This window comes from Pyxicephalus adspersus, chromosome 2, assembly GCF_032062135.1.
Source record: "Pyxicephalus adspersus chromosome 2, UCB_Pads_2.0, whole genome shotgun sequence".
NCBI lineage: Eukaryota > Metazoa > Chordata > Amphibia > Anura > Pyxicephalidae > Pyxicephalus > Pyxicephalus adspersus.
In genome coordinates this window covers 160,347,049-160,369,093 of record NC_092859.1, presented here as the reverse complement: position 1 = coordinate 160,369,093, position 22,045 = coordinate 160,347,049, and the positions used below count along the sequence as shown (strand labels likewise).

The following is a 22,045-nucleotide window of genomic DNA, read 5'->3' as shown; positions in this document are numbered from 1 at the left end:
TGTCTGGGGCCTGGAAAAAGTGGACTGGAAGAGGCAAATTCTTTATTTGTAGTTCCACTTTGAGGGTTATGGCAGCCAAAAACATGTACGAAATGCCAGCTGAGCAGAATGACAAATCTTCTGATGGGAAAAGTCTAGGGATAATTATACATTATGACCCCCCCAGGGATATCTGTTGTCCACATCTATTCCTGCTGGGAACAAAGAGAGGAAATCCCAATTTCCGGTGTAATCATCTTCATTAAGCAAACCAAAGCCCAAGGGCAACGATGAACCTTGATGACCTTCTGGATGTAAGGTGTGCAAAGATGGACAAAGGATCTGCGGACATTCCTGACATACATGAGACATTACACCTCTCCTCCCCCATTCCCTGTATTACCATCATGGAATTCTTTTTATTTAGTATTTTCTATTTGAAGATTTAGTTGTTCTTCCTGAACCTTCCTCAGCCCAAACAACTCATTCCATGACGAAATATTACTCAAAGCTCCACTCTAAATGAAAAGAACGCCATTGATACCAAGAGATCATGAATGTGGCCACGCGGATGTCCCTATAACACGTCCATGGAAAGTATTGGGGTCCATGCACACCGGGCCGCTTTGTGGGTTCTTTTATTATGCACGGCAATCAACAAGAAAAGGAGCCGAGGAATTCACTTCCTGAACCTGGAAAATGACAAATTAAATAAATGATTTCCTATACTACAAGCTCTCTGTTCTGTGTGAATTGTAATGGCGTGAGGTCCAACGCTTAACCAATGTTGGCTGTAATATAAATTTATCATTATTCTTTGTACCACGACGTGAACATTGACAAGCACTGAACTATTTCCCTATAGTGGCAGAACATTCCCCTGAAATTGAGGAATCCCCTCCAATGGTGGTGAAATGTGAACGTCGTCACATCCTGATAGGCTGCTCAAGAAACAATTGTGTGAAGTTCTTGGAGGAGGATGTGAAAGTCCTGCATTGCTCAAGAGGTGAGATCCACGCCTTCACCCGGCTAATAAAAAGAGCTGCAGGGAAGTGAGAAGACATTCATCAACAAATCGGATAACATTCCACGGGATACACAGCTCTACTGATCTGAATTCACCAGGTATGACATATTCTTCCAATGCCATAATCTGTATTGTGTACATGAGCCTGCAATATATATAGTAATTATATAACATAGAATATCTATTAATTGTCTGCTCATCTCTCTACAGACAATGGCAGAAGTTCCTGAAATCGAAGACTTCTCAATGGACATCTACAGGTACCCTCACCGGATTATTTCATATAATATAAAGGAATACCTTATACTGAAATCCATAGATAATATAATCTGCATTATTCATTTCATTTACACCAGACTGATTTTTTTCTTTTTTTTTCTTTCTTGTGTTTAGTGAAGAAGAATTTTATGCTGAATGCTCTTCTGAAAAGGTAAATTGTGGCTGAAATAATGTCATTGACTTGCATCATTGTATAAAATTGGATGGGCATGCATTGATTTTATTACCTGCCTATGGACGGTTAGTTCTGTCCTGAGATTCACACACCTTTGCCAAACTTTCTAACCAGAAAGTGCCATCATTATTATTATTACTAACAATAATAATAAATAGTAATAATACAGCATATTTATTTACTGATCCCGCTCTGGTAGCTGTTAGCTGTATTTTCATTGGACAGTGAGAGATCATACATGATCATAGCTGGCTGTGTCGCCTGCTCATCGGTCAATTAACCTTTAAAATGACGATCAGTTACCCAATGAGCAGGAGATGGATTCAGCTATAAAGCATAAATCTATCCAATCATGCTGCAGCGTTACCTGGGCTGTGTACATGTCATTGGGATGATTTTATATTCAGATTCATTCATTTCTGATTTTGCATTGTTGTTGAAGAATTCTAAATCTATATTTTATTTTTTACAGGATGATATGAATCATTTGGAATGGAAATTCTGCGTCTCTGCTGACTCAAGCTGCAGATCTATAACTCTCGAGATTCAGAAGCCACAAAAAATGGCGCCGTCCTTCAAGAAAGCAATCAAGTTAATATTAATTATTGGGAAGATGAACGGAAGGAAAGGAATGGAGACAGACTGCATATTCAGTGATGACGATCTACTGAGCCACTTCTTAATGGAGGGTAAGTCACCTAAAAACAGGCAAATGTAATAACACCTCCAACTACCAATATACAGTCATGTGAAAAAGTAAGTGCACCCCAGGATAACGGCTGATCCTTTGAACAGGCAAACATCAGATTCCGCATTCTGATAAACTTGGTGAATTAATTCTGATAATTTAAATCAATACAAATCCAGATTTGTCGTTTGGTTTTCCCACCACTTCAGGTCAATGGTATTAGAATCTGGTGCTGAAGATTAGGGGCTAATAATAAGAACCCCCTTAGGGAGCAGCTGGAGAATCTGTCCTATATGATCCTTAGATATGGTGGTCCAATGTTCTCGAATGATATATGATGTCATCAGAATATCTCTCTAGTACTCTCAGAAAGAAAGTTCTTGATGTTTGTGAGTCTGGAAATGGATGTAATTAAATCCAAATTATATGTAATTAGTCATTTGACTGTAAGGGAAATATTGTACAATGTTAGGAGAAGTCATCAAGGACCCCATAAATTACATTGCAGAATTCTCAGGTGGGATTGCACCAATTTGTAATGCACGGGGATGTGCCAGGAAAAAGTCTTTGCTGCCCGAAAGAACGTTAGACAAGCCTCCAGTTTGCCGTGGTATACACAGACCCAGCTGTCCAGGACAATGTGCCATGGATTGGTGAACCAAAGATGGAGTTGTTTGTTCCAGGAAAAGCTCATACCAGAAGAACGGGGATAGAAATCTTATGGTTTGGGGGTGCTTTGCAATTTCTGGGTCATTTAGTCAACCACAAATGCCAAAGTGAGCATGATATATATTTACCCTGAAATGGTTCAGCATGAGCCAAAGGAATGGGTGAAAATGAGGAAATGGAGGGAACTGGCCTATGTAAAGCCCTGCTTTGAACGATCAGGCTGGTGAGGAATTAAGTTGAATGTCTACAAATCATTTGTGCTAAAATAGGCCCGGCCAGGGGTGTACTTACTTTGTAGCAGTATATGAATAAATCTATGGATACTTTTATGTGTTTGTATTCCTGCCTATCACCGAACATCTAATGGAATCTTTGCTCTTCCAACGTGTGCCACAGGGCTGTGTATTGCTGGATCTGTTTCATTTATTATATGTTTTGGCAGAAATATTGCTCCAAGCCTTTAACTCTTATCTCTAAGAAACGCACATCCCAGGCAGTCCATGTGTGAGAACGGATAACACTGAACACATGCTGACACGCTCTTTTTTCTGTTTTTAGAAACCATCACCTTCAATACAGTGAATGAGACCAGTGCAGCCTCGCCTAAATTCCGCTATGGTAAAACAACGACCCATTACATTCGGGACAGCAGGCAGAAGCAACTCATGCGCATTGAAAATACCCACCTGGTGGCTCTGTTCTTACAAGGAGGAAACCAGGAGAAAGAAGGTAAGTGGCCATGTGCAGCTACAAAACAGAGCTTTTATATATACACATCATTATTATACGGGATTTATACATTAACACATACTATACATAGATTACCTCAGCCTTTCCTAGCTGCTAAATGCATTCAGAATGAAGAACTGGTCTGAGGATCATTTTGGAGGTTTATTCATCGGCACACATGGGGCCTCAGCTGGTGCCATGATGGGTGTTGCACCAAAAGGGCCACAAAATGTTGGTATGGAATGTGGCAGGGGATGAATTGTTACCATCGATGTGAATGAAACCTCCGATTGTTGAAGCCCCTGAATGATGTTTTATTACTCAAGCTGATGATATTCACATATATCGTATAACACAAACATCACATTTATCCCATTACACTGAAACAAAACTGATTGACTTTTATTCTTCTAAGACAAAAACCTTAAATGCTTTTTTTTTCTTTTCAGAAAAGATAAATATTGGCACCTACATGTCCTCTCCCTTCAAACCGAATGCACAAGCCGTCACATTGAGTATAAAGGACAGCAACCTTTATCTATGCTGTGCACATGAAGATGGAGAACCCGTGTTATCACTAATGGTAAGCATTGATTGGAAATATTCGTAATAATAAACTGATAAAAGCAGCAACATGAAACCCACCGGAGATCAATAGGAAAATATTAACATTTATATTGTGATAGATGCTAAGAGATTATTAGTCTGAAAGCTCAAAGGTCGGGTAGCAGTTTTGGTTCCGCTCACAAAGAACTTTTATGGTGACCTTATGCCGGGAGCTTCCCCACCTTGCTTCAGGAAGTGTCCTCTCCTCCATTGTTTGTATCTGTCTGTCATATGGAACATCATATATACGTCATATGGAACCTATTTAGTGTACAGCGCTGCGTAATATGTTGATGCTATAAGTTTATTAATAATGATCCGGGGCATTGCCATTCATTCCTATGGGGAGAGCAGGATTGTGCAGGAGCATGGCTGCTGATAGGAATGAATGGAGGACATGATGGGGGGACCAGGCTGCAGGTCACTGAGCACAATCACATTGTAGGAATGGCCGGAACAAGGGTGAAAGTTGGTATTTCTACTGGTGGGCTGTACTCAGGGCAATGGGGGGCAAACCTAAAGGGGAACTTGTACCAACGATACAATTGTCTCATTAAAGAATAAAATCTTTGTGGACGGCTTCCATAACATCTGAATGAGGAAGTCGTGGTTGGCCAGATTTGATTTCTCTGATAAAATATGACAAATAATAATGCAATTATTGGATGATGTTCCATTGGCCATGCCTGCTATGGGGGGTATCATTGACTGATGTGTTTTTATATCCATCTCATCCAAACTCTTTTCTCTTTCCTAGGAGGTGGAAAACATCCAAAATAAGGCGAACAATGATTTGCTTCCCTTCCTGTTCTACAAAAGAGGAAACGGCAGTTCTAGCAATAATTTTGAGTCGGTTTTTTCCCCTGGTTGGTACATTTGTACCTCTCAGACTGACAATGAACGCGTGCAAATGAAGCCGGAAACCGACCAAACGCACATTAAAGATTTCGGGATTTATCCGGTGTCATAGACTCTCATCCAAGCCATGCATGTATGTACCGTGTACAGTGCAAACCCGCCTGTCTCTTCTGTTAGATATCTGACGATCTTCAGATGGAACAGAATCAGCTCATTGTAGTTACTTTTATAAAGTTTCCGCTCTCGCTTAGAGATCGATTATAGTCAACTCTGTCCAGAGTTATTCAGCTTCAAATATAGATTATGATTTGTATTATGATGATTTGTACTGATTGTATTGATGATTATTGTGTTGATTGTTGTATTAAATGTTGAGATGATTTGTATTGGTTGTAGTGAATAATATTGTGATTGGTTGTATTGGTTGTTGGATTGATTTGTATTGCACTGCAGCTTTTTTGGTGCGGTTTTATTGTGTATTTATTTATTTATCATTATATATGTTTTATCTTTTTCCACAATTTATATAATATCCTATAGAAAATACATTCTATAACCTGTACAGAAAGAAGACAAACAAAACTATTTTTTCTATTTATGAAATGCATATTTATAATTTTTATGAGAATTATTGTATTTTTCATGTCAGACTTTGATTTAAATAAAGGTGATAGAAATGAATAATATTTTGTGATATTTATATGAAGAGTTTTTACCCGGTGATAATGATGACATTTACTTGATAAAACAGATATTCTGTCCGCAATGCTTTCAGTGCACCAATACCAGTGCATTCCAGCGCATCACCATAACTAATGCACAGTTGCAGCTCACCAGTGGCCCCGAAATGTTTTACAAACTCAGAAATGTAACAAGGTGGGCTGTGTGTCCTGGCTGGGTGTAAACTTGGCTGCTGTGGGGCACTTTGTTAATAGATTTTATAGCAAACCAAACTTATTATTATTTTTACACAGTATTTATATAGTGCCAACTTGTTAAGCAGTGTTGTACATAGTCCATAGTCATGTGACTAGCTGCCCCTCAAAGGAGCTGACAATCTAATGTCCCTACCATAGTCATATGTCATTATCACAGTCTAAGGCCAATTTGGGGGGAAGCCAATTAATCTAACTCCATGTTTTTGGAATGTGAGAGGAAACTGGAGGAAACCCACACAGACACAGGGAGAACCTACAAACTCCATGCAGATAATGTCCTGACCGAGATTCCAATCTGGGTCCCAGCACTGCAAAGGCCGGAGTGCTAACCACTGAGCCACCGTGCTGCCCTTACAACTTGTCAGTAAATTCCATTCCACATGATGTAGGCCGACCACGTCCCATATATTATGAATGAATGATAAACTCCAGCACTGATTGGTAAATACAAGGGGCCCACAGATCAGGAGCTTCCGGTACTCACCAGCCAGTCATGATTTCCTTCATACACTCAGAATAATAATTGTGTGTAATGTCATCAGCTACAGAAAGTTTAATAAAGTTCTGAGTGATCTTATTTATTATTAATCAGTAATCAATCATTTCCCCTTCCTCACCTTAGCTATCATTTTTCTGCTGTTTTTTCCATTGTTTATCATCATTATTATTATTAGATTTATTGAAAAAAAGAAGATGAGTTTTGCTCTGTATAAAACATACATTTCTCATCGATACCGTGTATGTAAAGTAAAGATGTTGCTGATACTAAACTTAACGTTTTTACATAAAAGGGTAGGTTATATATAAGAATGTATAAGTCTTGATGGGCACGGAGTGCGGAGCCCCCCGAGATACCTGCGTCATGCATGCCAGGAGACTCTGGCTGCTTCTTCTATAATGTCGGACAAGATGGGGTGACGCAGCAAGAAGACCGGAAAGGAAGATGGCGACGCCTGGCGCTCCCTCCATGCCGGGATGGAAAGGAATTCTAGGATGACACGGGACCGGATCCCGGTAACGTCCAGCGTCATCGAGGGATCTGCGGGAATAAAGGTAAGTGTGATTTTCTTTATTCACTTTAGTTTTGCTTTAATTTAATTTTAATTAAAATGTTAAATAAAAGTATTTGCAGTGACTCTGAGCCTCTCGTATTACCCCAATCTGATGGCAAGTCCTGAAGGTTTTCTCACTCAGTAACAATGTAATATTGTGCTCTGTACAGCGCCACAGATAAGGACGGTGCTATATATAAATCCTATTACTCTGGCATAGTTCCCAGGAAGTGATTGTGTGGGTGGCACGACACAAATGGTAACCGGAAATCTGCGTGTAGTGTCCCCGAGAGATCCGACACATTGCAGATAACACCCTGTGTCAATTCACACAGATTCACCCATCCCTGGTGTTTCCCGGTATTTATTTATATAGCACCCACATATTCCACATCACTGTACAAAGTCCATAGTTGCGTCACCTCAGAGGATCCCACAATGTTTAATTTAGATAGAAACCAATTAACCTGGAAATGGAAGGAAACCTGCACAAACACAAGGAGAGAATACAAACTCCATGCAGATAGTACAGCCTGCACCAAGCTGAACAAAGCTTCCGGCTTCATTATAAAATAAGAAATTCCACCAACGCAGAAGACGGGAATTGGCTGACAAGTTTCTTCACGCAGCATTGAATGCTCAGTGAATTGGGGGAATGTGGCCGCCCATTACACAATGTCGTGATGGAAACACAAAATATGTTTTCGTGTGAATTCATTTTCTTTTGGCCGCTGTTTATTGCTCTAAATTTTGCTGTTTAGATATATATATGAAGTGGAACTCCAGGCTTAGGACCCCCCCCCCCCTTAAATTTTCATTGGCGATGCTTTAATTTCCTAAAGCCCATCAGTTCGAGGTGATATGTAAATGGGGGGCCCGGAATTATTTCCAACACTCCGGTATTTGCGGTGATACTCCGAATGTGCACAGCCACCCAATCACTCCACAGCAAGGTGCTGCAATGAGAATCAGACGCACGTCATCAGCACTGAAAGGGTTAAGGGGGTTCAGGGCAGCAAATCAGAAACTGGAGCTCCATTTTGATTTATTATTGGCTGGTCCTGGGCAGATATGGAGTAGGGGCCCCAAATGCACAGCAATCCAGATCCCTGCCCCCCCGCCATTCTACCAAATAGGGCCCTGGAGAAAGAAGGGGCCCTATATTTTTAATAATAACCTCAACTTTACCTAGACTCAACCTCTGACTCTGAGCTCCCTATTCATGTCTTTAGATGAGAAGGGGTGGCACACATGGACCCATCAGCCTGGGCACCATGACCCACTGAGATAACCAATCAGTGCTTTCCTCTCATCCTCCAGAGCTAATGTCCCCCCCCCCCCAATATAATACCAAGAAGCCCCCAATGTTCCTAATGCAAGCTTGCAGCATGTGAGGTGGGACAAGGATCACAGGGAATCTGAGCGACTATTTACAACATTGGTAGTGACACCCAACTAGGGTGAGAGTGACCCCAAACACACCAACTCACAGTATATTAGTGTGAGGGTCAGTGGGAAGAATGTCACCCTTACAGATAGCCAAAAAGATCATTGGGGTCACTTACACTGAACTGAGAGGTGCAAACTGCTCATTGCCCCAGGAACTCCTAGCGCCCCCTGGAGGAGCCCTGGTTGGAAATTACTGATTTAGAGGCTGATGAAAGTTTACTGACAATGACAATTTGTAATAATAATATGATACAATTTATATAGAGGTGAAACATTTTACCCAAACATAGGGCCCACTGAGGAGACCAGAGGGACAGGGCCTATATGTAGGCACTGATCTGTGTGTATAAGGAGGAACCTATTTTTACCTTTTGTGAGTTATTGTTGGCCACCAGTAGATGGCGCTGTGTGGTAAAATGAAGAATCAAACTAATAATGTAACATATTACATGAGGACACAGCACCATCTACTGGTGTGTACCACATATAAACCCAGCATCTTTTTCTAATGGATTTTTCAGGTTGTCTTGGTTTATACTTGAGTATGTACATATGAACAACTTACATACACCGTTCAGTTGCCTTTCCGTCATTGGCACTCAAAATCTGCTTCATCAAATTACTGAATATGTGACTGTTCATGCTGGACCCATCGTGACCTAAATTGTCTTTATCACTTGGTGTGTCTCAGCGCACTGCCTGTCCTTTCACATCCATGCTATAATGGCTGTAGATTTCTAATATGTTTTAACCTGGTTGTATCCACAGAAGAACGTCGTAGAAAGCTACAGGAATACCTGGCAGCAAAGGGGAAGCTGAAACCTCAGAATATCCAGAAGTAAGTTTAAAGAGAACTCTTCACCTCCCAATGAGAACAATCCCCAATATGACCCATGCTTTAGGTGTCACGGGGCATAGACATATTCATAAGCCCAATACCCCATTGTCCTTATTCACCATTGTCATGCTGGAGGTCCCATCCTGTGCTGTCATGTCTGTCCATATAACTAAGTCCTGTCCTTCCTTCTGTCTATGACAAGACAGTGGAAAAAGAAGCAGTCTGAACTCTCTTTTCAATATTCGACATTACCAATCATATTGTTAGACTGCAGTGCAGTTATTGCTAAAGCGATGACGTGAAATGATTTATGGCACACTTTGATTTTTCAGGTAACACTCATATGAGTTGTTTAATCTGCCTGGAGTTATCCTGATAGGAAATCTGTTACTTTGCCCTTCATGGCTAACTTACAATTTTATTTTCCTTCGTACTCAGTCATTCTTCTCTCTTGTATCATCCTAGAAACGTCTGGATATGGGAGAACGTTTCCGTCATTCAGGAAGGATTGGGTGGGACTCGGGGCCTGAATGTTGTCAGGGGGGAAAGCAGAGAAGTCATTACCTTGTGTGTAATGGGCAAAGTGATTCCTTCCTCTGACAGGATCTGTCCCAAATACCAGAGGAACATCGGTCTAAAAAGAGTGCAGTGACGTGTGGTGGGATATTCCTTCCCTTAAAGTTCCCTAATCACAGCGGGGTAAATGTGGAGTACCATATAATTTCTGCATGAAAGCTGTTGTGGCCCCACAATTGCACTAGATGCCCGGAGGCTCATGATTTGTTTGGAACGCTCTCTTACTATTTGTTGCTGCAATCTTTATTGCAAACTGAGGCTCCATGGAAATAGACCCGCTTATGATTAAACCTATAGCCATAATATTTCTTTAGATACCTAAGTGCAGGGGTGCCCACACTTTTTTGGCTTGCAAGCTTCTTTTAAAATGACCAAGTCAAAATGATCTACCAACCATAAAAACTTGGACTTAATAACCCCTGTGCGCGGTAGAGTTTATTTTTGAAAGGCAGGGCTCCGCGATCCACCTGTTGGACACCCCTGTCTAAGTGGCTATATCTATTGGCTTTAGTGGTCTCATTTCCTTTTTCTTGGCTTGTGGTTGCTTGGACTCCCCCAAAGAATGCAATGTTTTTGCATTCAACATAATATAGACCAAATCAATTTATGTACAATACCAATGTATTTTAACACTCCTGAAGAAGCAGACCAGCTCTGTGAAACGCGTTGAGTGACCGTTATTCCTTGTCTTTTGATAAACGATTGTATATACAATTTTGTACATTTTTATGTATATAGAGATCATATGGGTTTAGAGTTACACAAATAAATTTGCTGATTTTTTACCTTTAACGCTGTACACCTTGGTACCTGAAAAGTCCCTCTTTCTTCAGATACCTTTTTGGTTTCATTGTGTCTTATGTTGTTTCTTATCTGTCATTTGGTTATTTATATTGCATGGAATGGATTTAAATGTTTTTGTTTTTGCAGACCATACCTAAAGGACAGCACCAACTTACAACACAAAGGGCAGCAGCAGCCTTCCAAACAGGTAAATCCTTACCTTGTGTTGTGCTATTGCACTGGCAGACTCATCTACATCCATCATAGCAAACTCAGATGAGGCTAACTGGAAATCCTAAATCTTCAAGGGGGGGGACACAACTAGCTAATTCTAGAAACTTCAGAACTGAATATTATCTTATAATGGTAATTAATATTCCATAAAAAAGGGAGCATAAAACTTTTCCAGGAGTGTTCAGCAGTAGAATTATGTGAGCAAGAGTCATTTATGTGCTGGAATTTTTTTGGTTTCTTTTATCCTGACACCACTTATCGACCCACAGCACATTGGTTTGCCATTCCTGGTATACCTGAATACTAAATAACTTAAAGCTCAACAAGTAAGTTTGATCTGACCGGAAGGGCAATGTCGTTCTACACACTTTATGCAGCTGAAAATTGCCGGGTGGTATGACGGGTAGAGTGGGGAGGGTATACGTGGACAATATGTATAGGAGAGTGGAGTAGTTATATCCTTGTGTTTTATATTAGAGAGATGTTATTGTTAAATTTTAACAAATTTGGAGGAGTTTTCTGTGTTGATTCTATCTTTTGTGCTCTGAAAACAGTTCATATAAAGCAGTCAGCCTTGGCATACAGAAGTTGTTGATTATTTGATAAAAAATAATCCTCAGTATGTATTTGGAACAGATGAGCTAGCCTGTGTGTTGTGGCAGCGCTTCCTGCATGAAAGAATCATCAAACAGAACATTTATGTATTCCAAGATTAATTGCAAAGAAAAACAGTATCTTGAGTCTTACAATAGGATACCCAATACAAACTTATTTAAACTTATATGGGTAATGTGAGCAGCACGGTAGCTCACAGGTTAGCATTCTAGTCTTTGCAGGTCCCAGGTTGGAATCTCAGCCAGGGTACTAGCTTTTGTAGGTTCTCCCCGTGTTTGAAGGTTCTCCCCGTGTCTGTGTGGTTTTCATTTGGGAACTCCGGTTTCCTCCCACATTCTAAAAACATGCAGTTAGTTAATTGGCTTCCTCCTAAAATTGTCCTTAGACTGTATTAATGACATATGACTATGGTAGGGACATTAGATTGTGAGCTCCTTTGAGGGACAGCTAGTCACATGACTATGGACTTTGTACAGCACTGCGTAATAAGTCTGCGCTATATAAATACTGTGTAAGAAATAAGAATATTATGGCCCCCAATTGACCTAAAATGTTGTGTAGGGTAAGCACCTGTTTTGTTGGTGGAGAGTAGATGAGCAGCCATCCTTAAAACTCTTCTCTATAGAAAGTCCTGATGAGATATCTACATACAGATAATCACCATCTGCAGTCTTTTGTTATATTTATAATTTTCTAATTTATTAACAGGCCACTGAGAAAAAAGATGGCCCCCTTAAAGGCATCAGCTTCGGGTCAGAAACAAACACGAACAGAACTACCAATGCTGGCTTTCTTCAGAACAAAACGGGAGCAGGAAAAGTTACTGCCCAGAAAAATGTCATTTCCAAGCAAGCTGATCATAAAACTTTAGGAAGAAACCCGGCATCATCCAAGGAAAATCTACAGAGGCTGAGGTCTGCCCCTCCTGGACAACCTGTACAGAGCCAAAATCTGAACCTCAAGGGCAAGTTAGCAGGAAGAAAGTCCTCATTCACTGTTCACCAGAAGGCTGGAATTGCGTTAACAGTGGTTTTGACCAAGAGCCAGCTTGGAGATAAAACCAGAATATCTGATGTGCATTTGGTGGATAAAACATTTGTTTCTAAAAGTCAGTCTAAAATCAGGGACATTAAAAGCACTCAGAACAAGAATCCAGAACCACAAACATCACATCAGCCCCCTGTAAAGAAAAGCCAAGTAGTGCCCAATAAACCAAGACCTGTATGTCGGGAGATGAACCCCCATCAAGCAGCTGGTAAAGAAATGCCCCCAGCAAGTCCCGGACATATCCGCATTGTCTCTAGAGTAAGCCAGTCTGTGCCTAACAGTGCAACTCCCTCTGAAAGGAGTTTTCTTATTAAATCTTCCAGAACTAACAACCTAAAACCAGCGACAGTGCATTCAGAGCAGGTGAAATCCGCACCCCATAAGCCGATCTGTGCGAATAAACAAAATACAGATTTAAAGTCTATGGGTTCATCCCTCTCTACTACCAGGACCGTGCAGTGTAATTCAGGTCATCCCTCCAACAAAGCTCTTCCTAATCAGAGCCGTCGCTCCATTAACAAACCAGCAGTTTGGCAGAAAAGCATGAGGTCAAATGTCATCAATAGGCAAACTTCCAGACCACAGACTGGCAGCACTACCTTGACTAAAGGCAAAGATCCCAAACCAGCTGTGACCAACACCTCCAACAAGAACCAGTCCTCTACATCTTCCAGCATTCCCTGTGTGACAGCCAGCAACACCACCAGCAAACCGCAAACTCCTAAGATGACTGTAGAAGATCGAAGGTAAAAAACTTGACAAAACTTTATATTCTAATGGTAATGAGAAGAGTTACTCTTTAAATTGGCTCCGCACAAATTTAGCCTGCCTAGAATCACTGCCTGAACACATTTGCTGTAACTGCAGAGACATTTTTTGCCTCTTTATTAGATGAGTAATGAGTGCATTTTAGAAACAAATAGCAAACTAAGAACACAAAGCATTGCACATGGTGAGTGCACTGACCTGGTTCCCCCTTTGCAGAATAGTAAATCCAGATATGCTTGTAGTTGGATTTCATCTATCAAATGCATTTGTGATAAATGTGCTTTATAAACATGAAATGCAACCCAACTGATATAGTGAATAAACAAATTCAGTAGTGGGCATTTGGTAAATATCCCCCTAACAGGGTTCTAAAAATACTTTCACCTGTGTGCTTAGAGCACAGCTTTACTTCAATAAAGCCGGGGCTGGCTAACGTACGTTAAATCCAATGACCTCCACTGGTGGTGAGACTATGCCACTCTGGTAGCTTTAGTCTTGCCTCAGTCAGTGGGCAAAAGTTTATTACCTATGCTCAGCCTTTTCTTTATTGACCTTCAGTATACTACAGTTGGCTGTAATGATAATAACATTTTATATTATTACATATTTTATTATTGGAGGACTTGTAAATCCCACTGACATTTGCCGTCTGAATTTCCATTCAGTTTACAGTCATGTGTTGAAAATGTACTGCTATTAAATCATCCTGCCTAATAAATGTGTAGGTTCTTTCTGTTATACCTGGTATACCAAATCCAGTCATTCTATGGACTCCACAGGATTTGTGAAGGTGTCCTGTGGTACCCAGCACCAATACTTTGGCAGCAGATCCTTTAAAACTCACTGCCTGCTTTGGTCAGTCTTCTTTTCCCTTAGTTCATCCTGCAACCAATCATTTTTCCTAAACTATGCACACACTTTTCCAAAGTGTGATTTATCAGACCAGGTCACCTTCATCCATTGCCCCATGGTCACGCTTTAATGTTCACTTGGCCATGTTTGACGCTTGTGGTGGACAGAGTTCAGGCCCGCTAGTCTGCAGCTGTGCAACCTCATACAGCAAGCTGCACCTTTCTCATGACCAGGATTATTTTTTTCAACAATTTGTGCTATGCTAGCTCATGGCTTGTGGGATCAGGGATATAGTAACAATATTCTGTTGTTAGTTTGAAGGAGGAAGCTACAAGAATGGCTGAGCTCAAAGGGCAAGACTTACAAACGGCCCCCTATGGTACTGCCACCTAAACGGCCCACTACTGCAAAGAAAAAGCAGAACGGCAACCTTTCCGTGTGGGAGGGAATAGAGGAAGAGGAGGAACTACTGCTACTGTCCAAGAAAATCAGCCAGACGCTTGGCGAGTGCCTGGAGCTCATTGATAAGGTAAGAGGTGTCTTATATCCCACATAGTATGCTTAGGACCAAATCTTAAGCTTGTGAGGTTTTCAGGCCACCATTGACTGATAGATATAGAGAGGTGGACTACTTAAGGTAGCAAAGAACAAAAGGTTGCCATTTAGGTAAATATTTATTCTTAAATCATCTGTCATTCTAAGTAAAAGTGGACCTTGCACTAAAATGGAAGGCCTGCCTACATTACCCAAGCCTCTTCCCAAATCACATAAACTATTTGAAAAATGTACCTAAAAGGAAAATAAAGCTAAAGTGACCATTTCACTGGGCCTAGATAAATATGGCATTGCCAACTAGCTTCTTATCAAACACCCTTCAATGTACCACTTCATGTAATATTGCTAGAAACATCACAGTCTCTACTCACTTGTATAGACTCTTGTGGGGGGGGGGGGGGGGAAGGTAACTAATCTAGTACCGTATTTTGTTGTAAAACTGATGAACAGATATTTTTGGTTATTTTTCTTTTTGTGTAAGTGGTTGTATTTACCAGAACCTTCTTCCTGAAGGCAATCTCCAGTGCATACAAACGTCCTAAAATTCACCAGGGCTTTTCTGTTAACAAATTGTCACTTTTGTTTCCAAAGGGTGTTTCATCAGAGGATATCCATTCTGCTTTGGACAAGATTCCTGAGGGCAAAAAGTTTGCCAAATATTGGGTGTGCAAGGCTAAGCTCCTAGAAAGAGAAGGCGTCACTGATGTGGTGGAGCTGTACAAGCAGGGCGTCCAGTGCGGAGCTAGGGTAAGTTCTGATGAACATCACTGGTCAATTTAAATATATTCTGAATTTAATTATTTCCTTCCAACTTTCCCTCCCTTGAGTTTATTTTTGTACTGTTATTGTTCCCGGGCTTTGTCTGCCAAATTGATTGTCCTTGACTCCCTGTATAGCTTTGGTACATGATCAAATGCTGATCACAGATGGCACCTTTTACATTTACATAGTCAGTTAGGTTGAAAAAAGACATCCAGTCCATCAAGTTCAAGCACTAGGGAAATAACCATATCCCAGATAAAACCCTGTAGACATAGCTGATCCAGAGGAAGGCAAAAAAACCTTATTAACCCCCCGAAGTTCGATTTGTTCCAACAGGGAGTAAAAATTCCTTCCTGATTCCATGAGGCAATCAGATGTTCCCTGGATCAGCAGTCTCTGTTATCTATAAATCCTTAATCCCCAGTTATATTCTGTGCTTCTTGAAAGCATCCAACTTTTTCTTAAAGCAATCTATAGTAATTGCTGAAACTACTTCCTGAGGGAGCCTATTCCACATTTTCACAGACCTTACAGTGAAGAATCCCTTCCTTATCCGGAGCTTAAACTTCTTTTCCTGCTTCTTAGTCACATTTAACCTGTTTTCAAATACAGAAAACAACCAAATAGATCAATGCAACCTACCATGAATTGATTCTATCCATTTGGATGATAAAAAGTGTCTTTGGTAGTGCAGTGATTTTTGCAGTTAAGTGTTTGTAATTTGCTTAAAAATTTCTGTTTGAGCCGTTGATTAAAGGATAGTTGGGGAAGGCCCTCGGCAATGTGCATGAATGGTTCCAGGTTGGAAGACATGGGTAGATATGAACATCTAAAATCCTAAAGCTGAACTTTACAGAATTTAAAGTAATATCTTTGCGTTTGGGCTTTCTCTTATTTTGTGTTTTATGCTCATATTTGGGAAGGGAATGGGTAAAAATGGCCTTTGCTTAAGTTTTCTCCTACATCCCCAGCAGCTGGCGTCTGTTCTCTGACGCTCTGGGTCCGGAGGCCAACCCCAGGTATCGCTGCTTACAATGCAAACTGTAATCCTACAGTATGTGTAATGACGTCAGGCCAAGAACTGCAGCATGGATCACCTCAGGCAGTGGGGGACCAGTTGCACAAGGATAGCGTTCAGGAGTGAGGGTTACAGGAAGTGAAAAGTTAGTTTGCTCTGGCTACCCTAGAGAGAAAGGGGTTTAACCTTTGCAATGCAGGGGTAGTAATATGGTACCGCTTGTCCTTCAATTACTTCTGTGAAGTATTTATCAGTTTTGTGAATACCTTGAAAAACTGACACGTCAAGAATATGAATATCATGTGATCATCTTTGGAGTACGGAGTATTTAACTTGATTGCGGTCAGGTCTGTACATAGTGCTGAGATCTTGTCACACATACTATTTCATTGTTTTACCCGAATTTACATTTGCAGCCAATTGATGAGTTGCGAGAAGTTATCTTTGACATTATGAAGAATACAAGCAAGAAATCCAAAGGTAATAGTCTTGCATTTTATCATATTTTCCATTTCTCTGCTGACAGCTCAGCGTTTTCCATGTGTGATGTCATAGTGACTGCTTGGAAAGAGAATTGCCATAAAAGTAATTTTGTTCTTTGGGATTGTGTCATGTTTCTATGCAGTTGTTACATTTGGACCATTGCCCGATGAGGACACAGCAATGTACAGCGATCAGCATGAGGAGAAAGAAGTACACATTGGTGCCACACCAGTCATCAAACCAGCAGATGAAATGGAGGCATCGTGCTTTGGAATAGGTATATGTGACCAGGGCTCAGCTGTCAAATTCCAGGTTGCCGGTCTCTCCAGGTAATGATTTTACCTTCCTTTATGACCGTTCCCTTAGTTCTGCAAATCTGGTTTACCCATCTTGTTTGTGCTGATATTTTTCACCTTCTTGCTCTTATTGTAAGGTACATAAAATCATTTTGTTATGTTTCAATGTAGTTGGCTGACTAGTAGATGACGGTGCAATGCATATTACTGGCTTGTGTTCTCTACTCTATTTTGGCAAACATTTTTTCAAATGCAGTTTACCTGCAGACCTTAGAAATGAAGGTCAGAGAGGAAATGTGCTGAAAACTTTTACTGTTCTATTTTTCTATCTTTAAAAAATACCTTTGTTATTTTGCCCCACCCCAACTTCCAGTTCACATACTGCTAACCTATTGTGCAGAATGCAGAAATGTTTGTCGAACACGGACATGGTGTTAAGTTAGCAAATGTGCAATTCTGTGAAAAAAACTTTAGTTTGCTGAGAGTCCTGCAGGAGTTTACATTTTAAATGTCTAATAACCATTGCAGTTAAATGCCCCAGTGGAATAATTGAAAAAATTTTGATTTTTTTTTGGATGTATTTGTGTAGAAGCGTGATTGATTAGAACATAAGCTAAAGGGATTATTGTGACAGGTAAGTTGTACTCGCAAACAACGCATTTCACACTCTAATCGGACTACTACTTCAGCAGATACACGTGGAGTGTAAACATGAGTAGATGGAATAATCAGTATAGCTTGTATGATGAAAATAAATAACCTTGCCTCCAATCTAATCTTAGATAAATGAGAATCATATAATAACGTTACTTAGCTCTGTGTGCCATTACACCTCATATCACTGCATTCAGCGGTGACAATGGAACTAACATCTGCCAGGCAGTAGAATGACACATTTTGTAGAAGAAAACCTTCTTATTCAGTATTTCTCTAATGTTCACATATACAGCAAGAAGAAAAAGAAGGATGGAAGCAGCCAGGAATGGAAGTGTCTGACTCCAGTTCGGAGGTCACTGCGGATCCATCAATCGGTGTCTCAGTATCCGGAGGTAGTCCAGGAACATGATACTGTGGTGGGCTCTCTGAATGAGCTCCTGGACATGGCCGATACAGAGGCTTACCTGTTTGTGAGAAATGAAGCTCTCCCAGAGGAGGCAGACCGCGTCATTTTTAGTATGGTAACGCAAGGCAGCTCAGAGGATCAAAATGAAAGGCCTGCGTGATGTAAAAAACTTGTGATCAGGTCAACCAAAAGTGAGCGTTATGGGGCACATTGATCTCCGAACAAGTCACTTGGTTATGGCCACCTAAAAACCTGGTGTGTCGTGTAATAATACACGCTGAGCAGACAAGGTGGCATCCCATATATGTTTACATAAGTGTCATATGTAACGGTGACTTTACTTAAAGTTTTTGTGTGTGACGAAAGGTCGTAGGACTTTAAAAGGATTGCATCCAATGAGTGTAGCACACTGGGAAGTCACTAGCAGCGCAGAACCACAGGCCCCATCCTCTGTCCTAGGGTATTCACCACCAATGCTTCCTGTGGATATTTATAAATTGCCAGAAGATAGAGAAAATCACTCTAAAATAGAAGTATATAGGAGCTAAGCATCCAGAAAAATGAGTAACGTATATATTTATTTATCTGCTCATATACAGATAATGTAAGTATAACAAAGCTTCGTGGTATAAACTAGTGAAAAGAGGGAGCCCAACCCATGGCCAATTACAGTGCGTGTTATCTGTAGGGGTATTTATGGAGCCACCCAGCTGTATGCTCTTCAGTAGTACATACACAGTGAAACCTCGGCTAATGAGTGGCCCTGCCAAAAAAAAATTTCGGCTAACAATTCTTTTTCACTGTTTATGCGACTGGGCTAACGAATATTGACTCACCTGACAAATGTATAAAAAAAAAAAAAAAAGCCAGAAGCAAGTATACTTCCTGTATACTGTATCAGAAAGTGGGACAGAGAGACATGCTTTGACTTCTATAGAGAGGGGATTTTAGAGTGCCACAAAGAGAAACTCTTCTCATACCAGTGTAAGTACGGTGCACGCCTCATGTGGCTGGGGAGGTAGCTGTGATTTATAGCATTTATTCTTTACATACGTACGGGCCTTCCCTGCTGCTTGTGTGCAGGACGGAGGCTTGAACGGGGGAGGGGGTGGTTTGCATGACTTACAGAAGAAATCTTTTGCTAAACACAGCTGAGGTTGTGGGTGATCTTAAGGACTGAGCTGTTTCTGCAGCCTATTGTAACTCTTTAATGGCCAAGACAAACTCTGCAGTTGTTTCTTTTTGCATATCAAAGCACAGCTTGCTCCAGACAATAATGAATGTCTAGGCTCCTTAAAGGTTTTTTTTTTTGCTTTGTTTGGGAATAATTTACAGTGAGGAGTTTATACAGAAACTGACACCACGCTGCCTATAATATGTTGAGACAAGCATCAGTCCTAATTACATTTAATAAAATAATGTACCTGTTACCTGCTGTTACTGGGAGAAGCTGTTCATCTCAGCCTTTGGTGAGTTTATGGCCTTTCATGTTTCAGCTAACAAAGATTTCAACTAACAAATGTGATTCTGTAACAAATTATCTTCCTTAGCTGAGGTATCACTGTATTCATATACTGTATGTGATTTAGTTGGAGGGTTAAAAAGGAACAAAACCTTAATCTATTCTTCAAATACAAACATTTTGCACGATAATGGGATTTATTCTTAAACCTCCCTAGTGCTAAACCCCAGCCGAGGAGTTTAATACCTTACCTGGTAAGCGGTGCTCGTGGCGTCCTCCAGTGGTGCCCGGCATCCTTTTTCCCTGGTGATGCGGGTCATCTTCTTTTCCCCACCATCTGCGTCCCCGGGGTGTGAATGTTGTGGACACGAGGCCAGAGAAAGAAGATGCCGCCAGGCATTGTGAGCATGTGGCTGGGGGGCGGGGACGAGAAAATTTAAAATACTAAGTATTTTTAAATGTGTACTGCTTTTACATTTAAAATTACTTAGTATTAGCCGCCAGGGAAGGTAATATGTGTAAACAGTATTATGGCTATAATGGTGATAAGGACTTTATTTATGAGCAGGGTTGACGTGTGTTTTCTTCCACCCAATTTTAGTGGAAGAAAAGGAAATTCTGCATGGGGAGTCTGACCCCCAGTATGGTTCTAGTAGCCTGCCATCCATCCATGGTGGAGAGAGTGTATTTGATGATGCATTTATATCTAAGCACATATAATCTCTTGTCATAGGCTCTAATGTTATCTGTCGCCTATGCATGTTAGTTTGCAGGTCCTGCACAGAGCAGCCAAAACATTATAAATCATCTGCTAGTATTAGGTAGATGCTGCACAAACCTCCGATCCGTCAAGGCTTGGACTGCCCAAGACCTCTGCAGGTATCCTGTGGTTTCCGGCACCATGATGACAGCAGCATCTTCCTCAGTCCTTCTCCTCTGGCAGCTTGCATTGTTTTTCAGCAGTCTGTGCTATAGTAAGTCTTCCCCAGTGGTCCTTCCTTGGATCCGCTTTAATGGGTACAAACCACTGCATCCTGGGATCGCCCTCAAGATCAGACCGTTTGTAGGCTCTCTGACCCATTGTCTGGCTTTTACAATTTGGTCCTTGCTAAGGTGGTTTGGCCACTTTTTTCTGCTTTCATCACATCACCTTCAAGAACAGACTGTTCTCTTACTAATATATAATTTCCCTCCTTTCAACTTTTCAGGGGCCATTACAGCCTGATCACCAATGTTATCGCCTGTTGGATAGATATAAACATACACACAGGTCAGTCAAAACATTAAAGGATGCAGGGCTGTCAAGTTGGGGCAATTTTGGGGTGTCTGGAGTCAGCAATGTACCGATTCCTAATAAATATAAGTTGTTGTGATAACATTTAGCATGTACAATATTTCACAGATAAACCCATGATAAAATATCACTGCTGTATTAATGAAGCCACCGCGGAGTTGTGACTAGTATGAAACTATTCTAACATTTATGCGTCTTTGTAATCTGGAATATACGCGGCTCATGAAAAATATTCATTGGAAAGGATTATTAGATTGCTTCTTGTTGATATTTTCTGACATTTATTGCTGTCAATAGGGTAGAGTGTCAGCTTCCTGGCCAGGGGTTCTTTTTCCCATCTTTATACAACAATCGCATACATCAGCAGATTTTAATTAGAGGGGTCGGAGGTACAATAAAATGAGGAGTCGAAGGGTTTTTGTCCCGACTCCACAGCCCTGGTATACTATATAAGGGAGGAGATATTATTTACCCCCTCTGTGATTGGATCATCGATGGTATTACGTCACCTGTCAGGGTTTCATGTTCTGGCTGATTGGTGAGGATTCTATTGCAGGGTAACCAATCACAACTTATAATTCCTTGTAAGCATTAGATCTGAACACCGTACATAAGGCAGCATTAGTGCACAATGCATAGACATCCTTTGCCATTCAGCTGTCCTTTGTACATAATACCTACAAAAACATAGGCCAACTTTTTCCCCAGAATACTGGAAAAATTAAACTATATTTTGCACTTACAGATTTTTTTTTTATATTTCTTGGATGAATTATTCAAGATTTTGATCAGTATTTTATTAAAGTATTGTGTATTTTTACAGTGTGTGTATATAAATATATATTTGTGTGTTCATCTATGAAATATGGGGATCAAAGCACAAGCCTTGGAGTTTACATTACAATTCAGGTTTTATTCTGATGATTTCCAAATAAAGAATTTCCAGAGAA

At 40.6% G+C, this 22,045-nt stretch overlaps 2 protein-coding genes across 2 annotated transcripts; both read left to right on the top strand.

Moving 5' to 3' along the window:
• The first annotated feature begins 998 nt into the window (after positions 1–998).
• Positions 999–5,694, top strand: LOC140324820 (interleukin-1 beta-like). The gene is made up of 7 exons (XM_072402942.1): positions 999–1,104; positions 1,217–1,266; positions 1,400–1,436; positions 1,933–2,149; positions 3,376–3,546; positions 3,996–4,129; positions 4,910–5,694. Exons 2-7 carry the CDS (start codon positions 1,220–1,222, stop codon positions 5,120–5,122), a joined length of 819 nt encoding a protein of 272 aa, XP_072259043.1. The 5' UTR covers positions 999–1,104; positions 1,217–1,219; the 3' UTR covers positions 5,123–5,694.
• Positions 5,695–6,855: 1,161 nt separating this feature from the next.
• On the top strand, positions 6,856–22,045 carry CKAP2L (cytoskeleton associated protein 2 like). The gene is made up of 9 exons (XM_072402940.1): positions 6,856–7,001; positions 9,218–9,287; positions 10,794–10,854; positions 12,204–13,288; positions 14,484–14,691; positions 15,309–15,464; positions 16,914–16,977; positions 17,123–17,309; positions 18,226–22,045. Exons 4-9 carry the CDS (start codon positions 12,729–12,731, stop codon positions 18,497–18,499), a joined length of 1,449 nt encoding a protein of 482 aa, XP_072259041.1. The 5' UTR covers positions 6,856–7,001; positions 9,218–9,287; positions 10,794–10,854; positions 12,204–12,728; the 3' UTR covers positions 18,500–22,045.

Bases quoted from the DNA above. Each gene is read 5' to 3' on its own strand.
- LOC140324820 (XM_072402942.1), top strand. From the start codon at position 1,220: ATGGCAGAAGTTCCTGAAATCGAAGACTTCTCAATGGACATCTACAG. The intron at 2,150-3,375 runs GTAAGTCACCTA...TTCTGTTTTTAG, and splicing joins GAGCCACTTCTTAATGGAGG to AAACCATCACCTTCAATACA. The intron at 4,130-4,909 runs GTAAGCATTGAT...TCTCTTTCCTAG, and splicing joins AACCCGTGTTATCACTAATG to GAGGTGGAAAACATCCAAAA.
- CKAP2L (XM_072402940.1), top strand. From the start codon at position 12,729: ATGAACCCCCATCAAGCAGCTGGTAAAGAAATGCCCCCAGCAAGTCCC. The intron at 14,692-15,308 runs GTAAGAGGTGTC...TTGTTTCCAAAG, and splicing joins GCCTGGAGCTCATTGATAAG to GGTGTTTCATCAGAGGATAT. The intron at 15,465-16,913 runs GTAAGTTCTGAT...TTACATTTGCAG, and splicing joins GCGTCCAGTGCGGAGCTAGG to CCAATTGATGAGTTGCGAGA.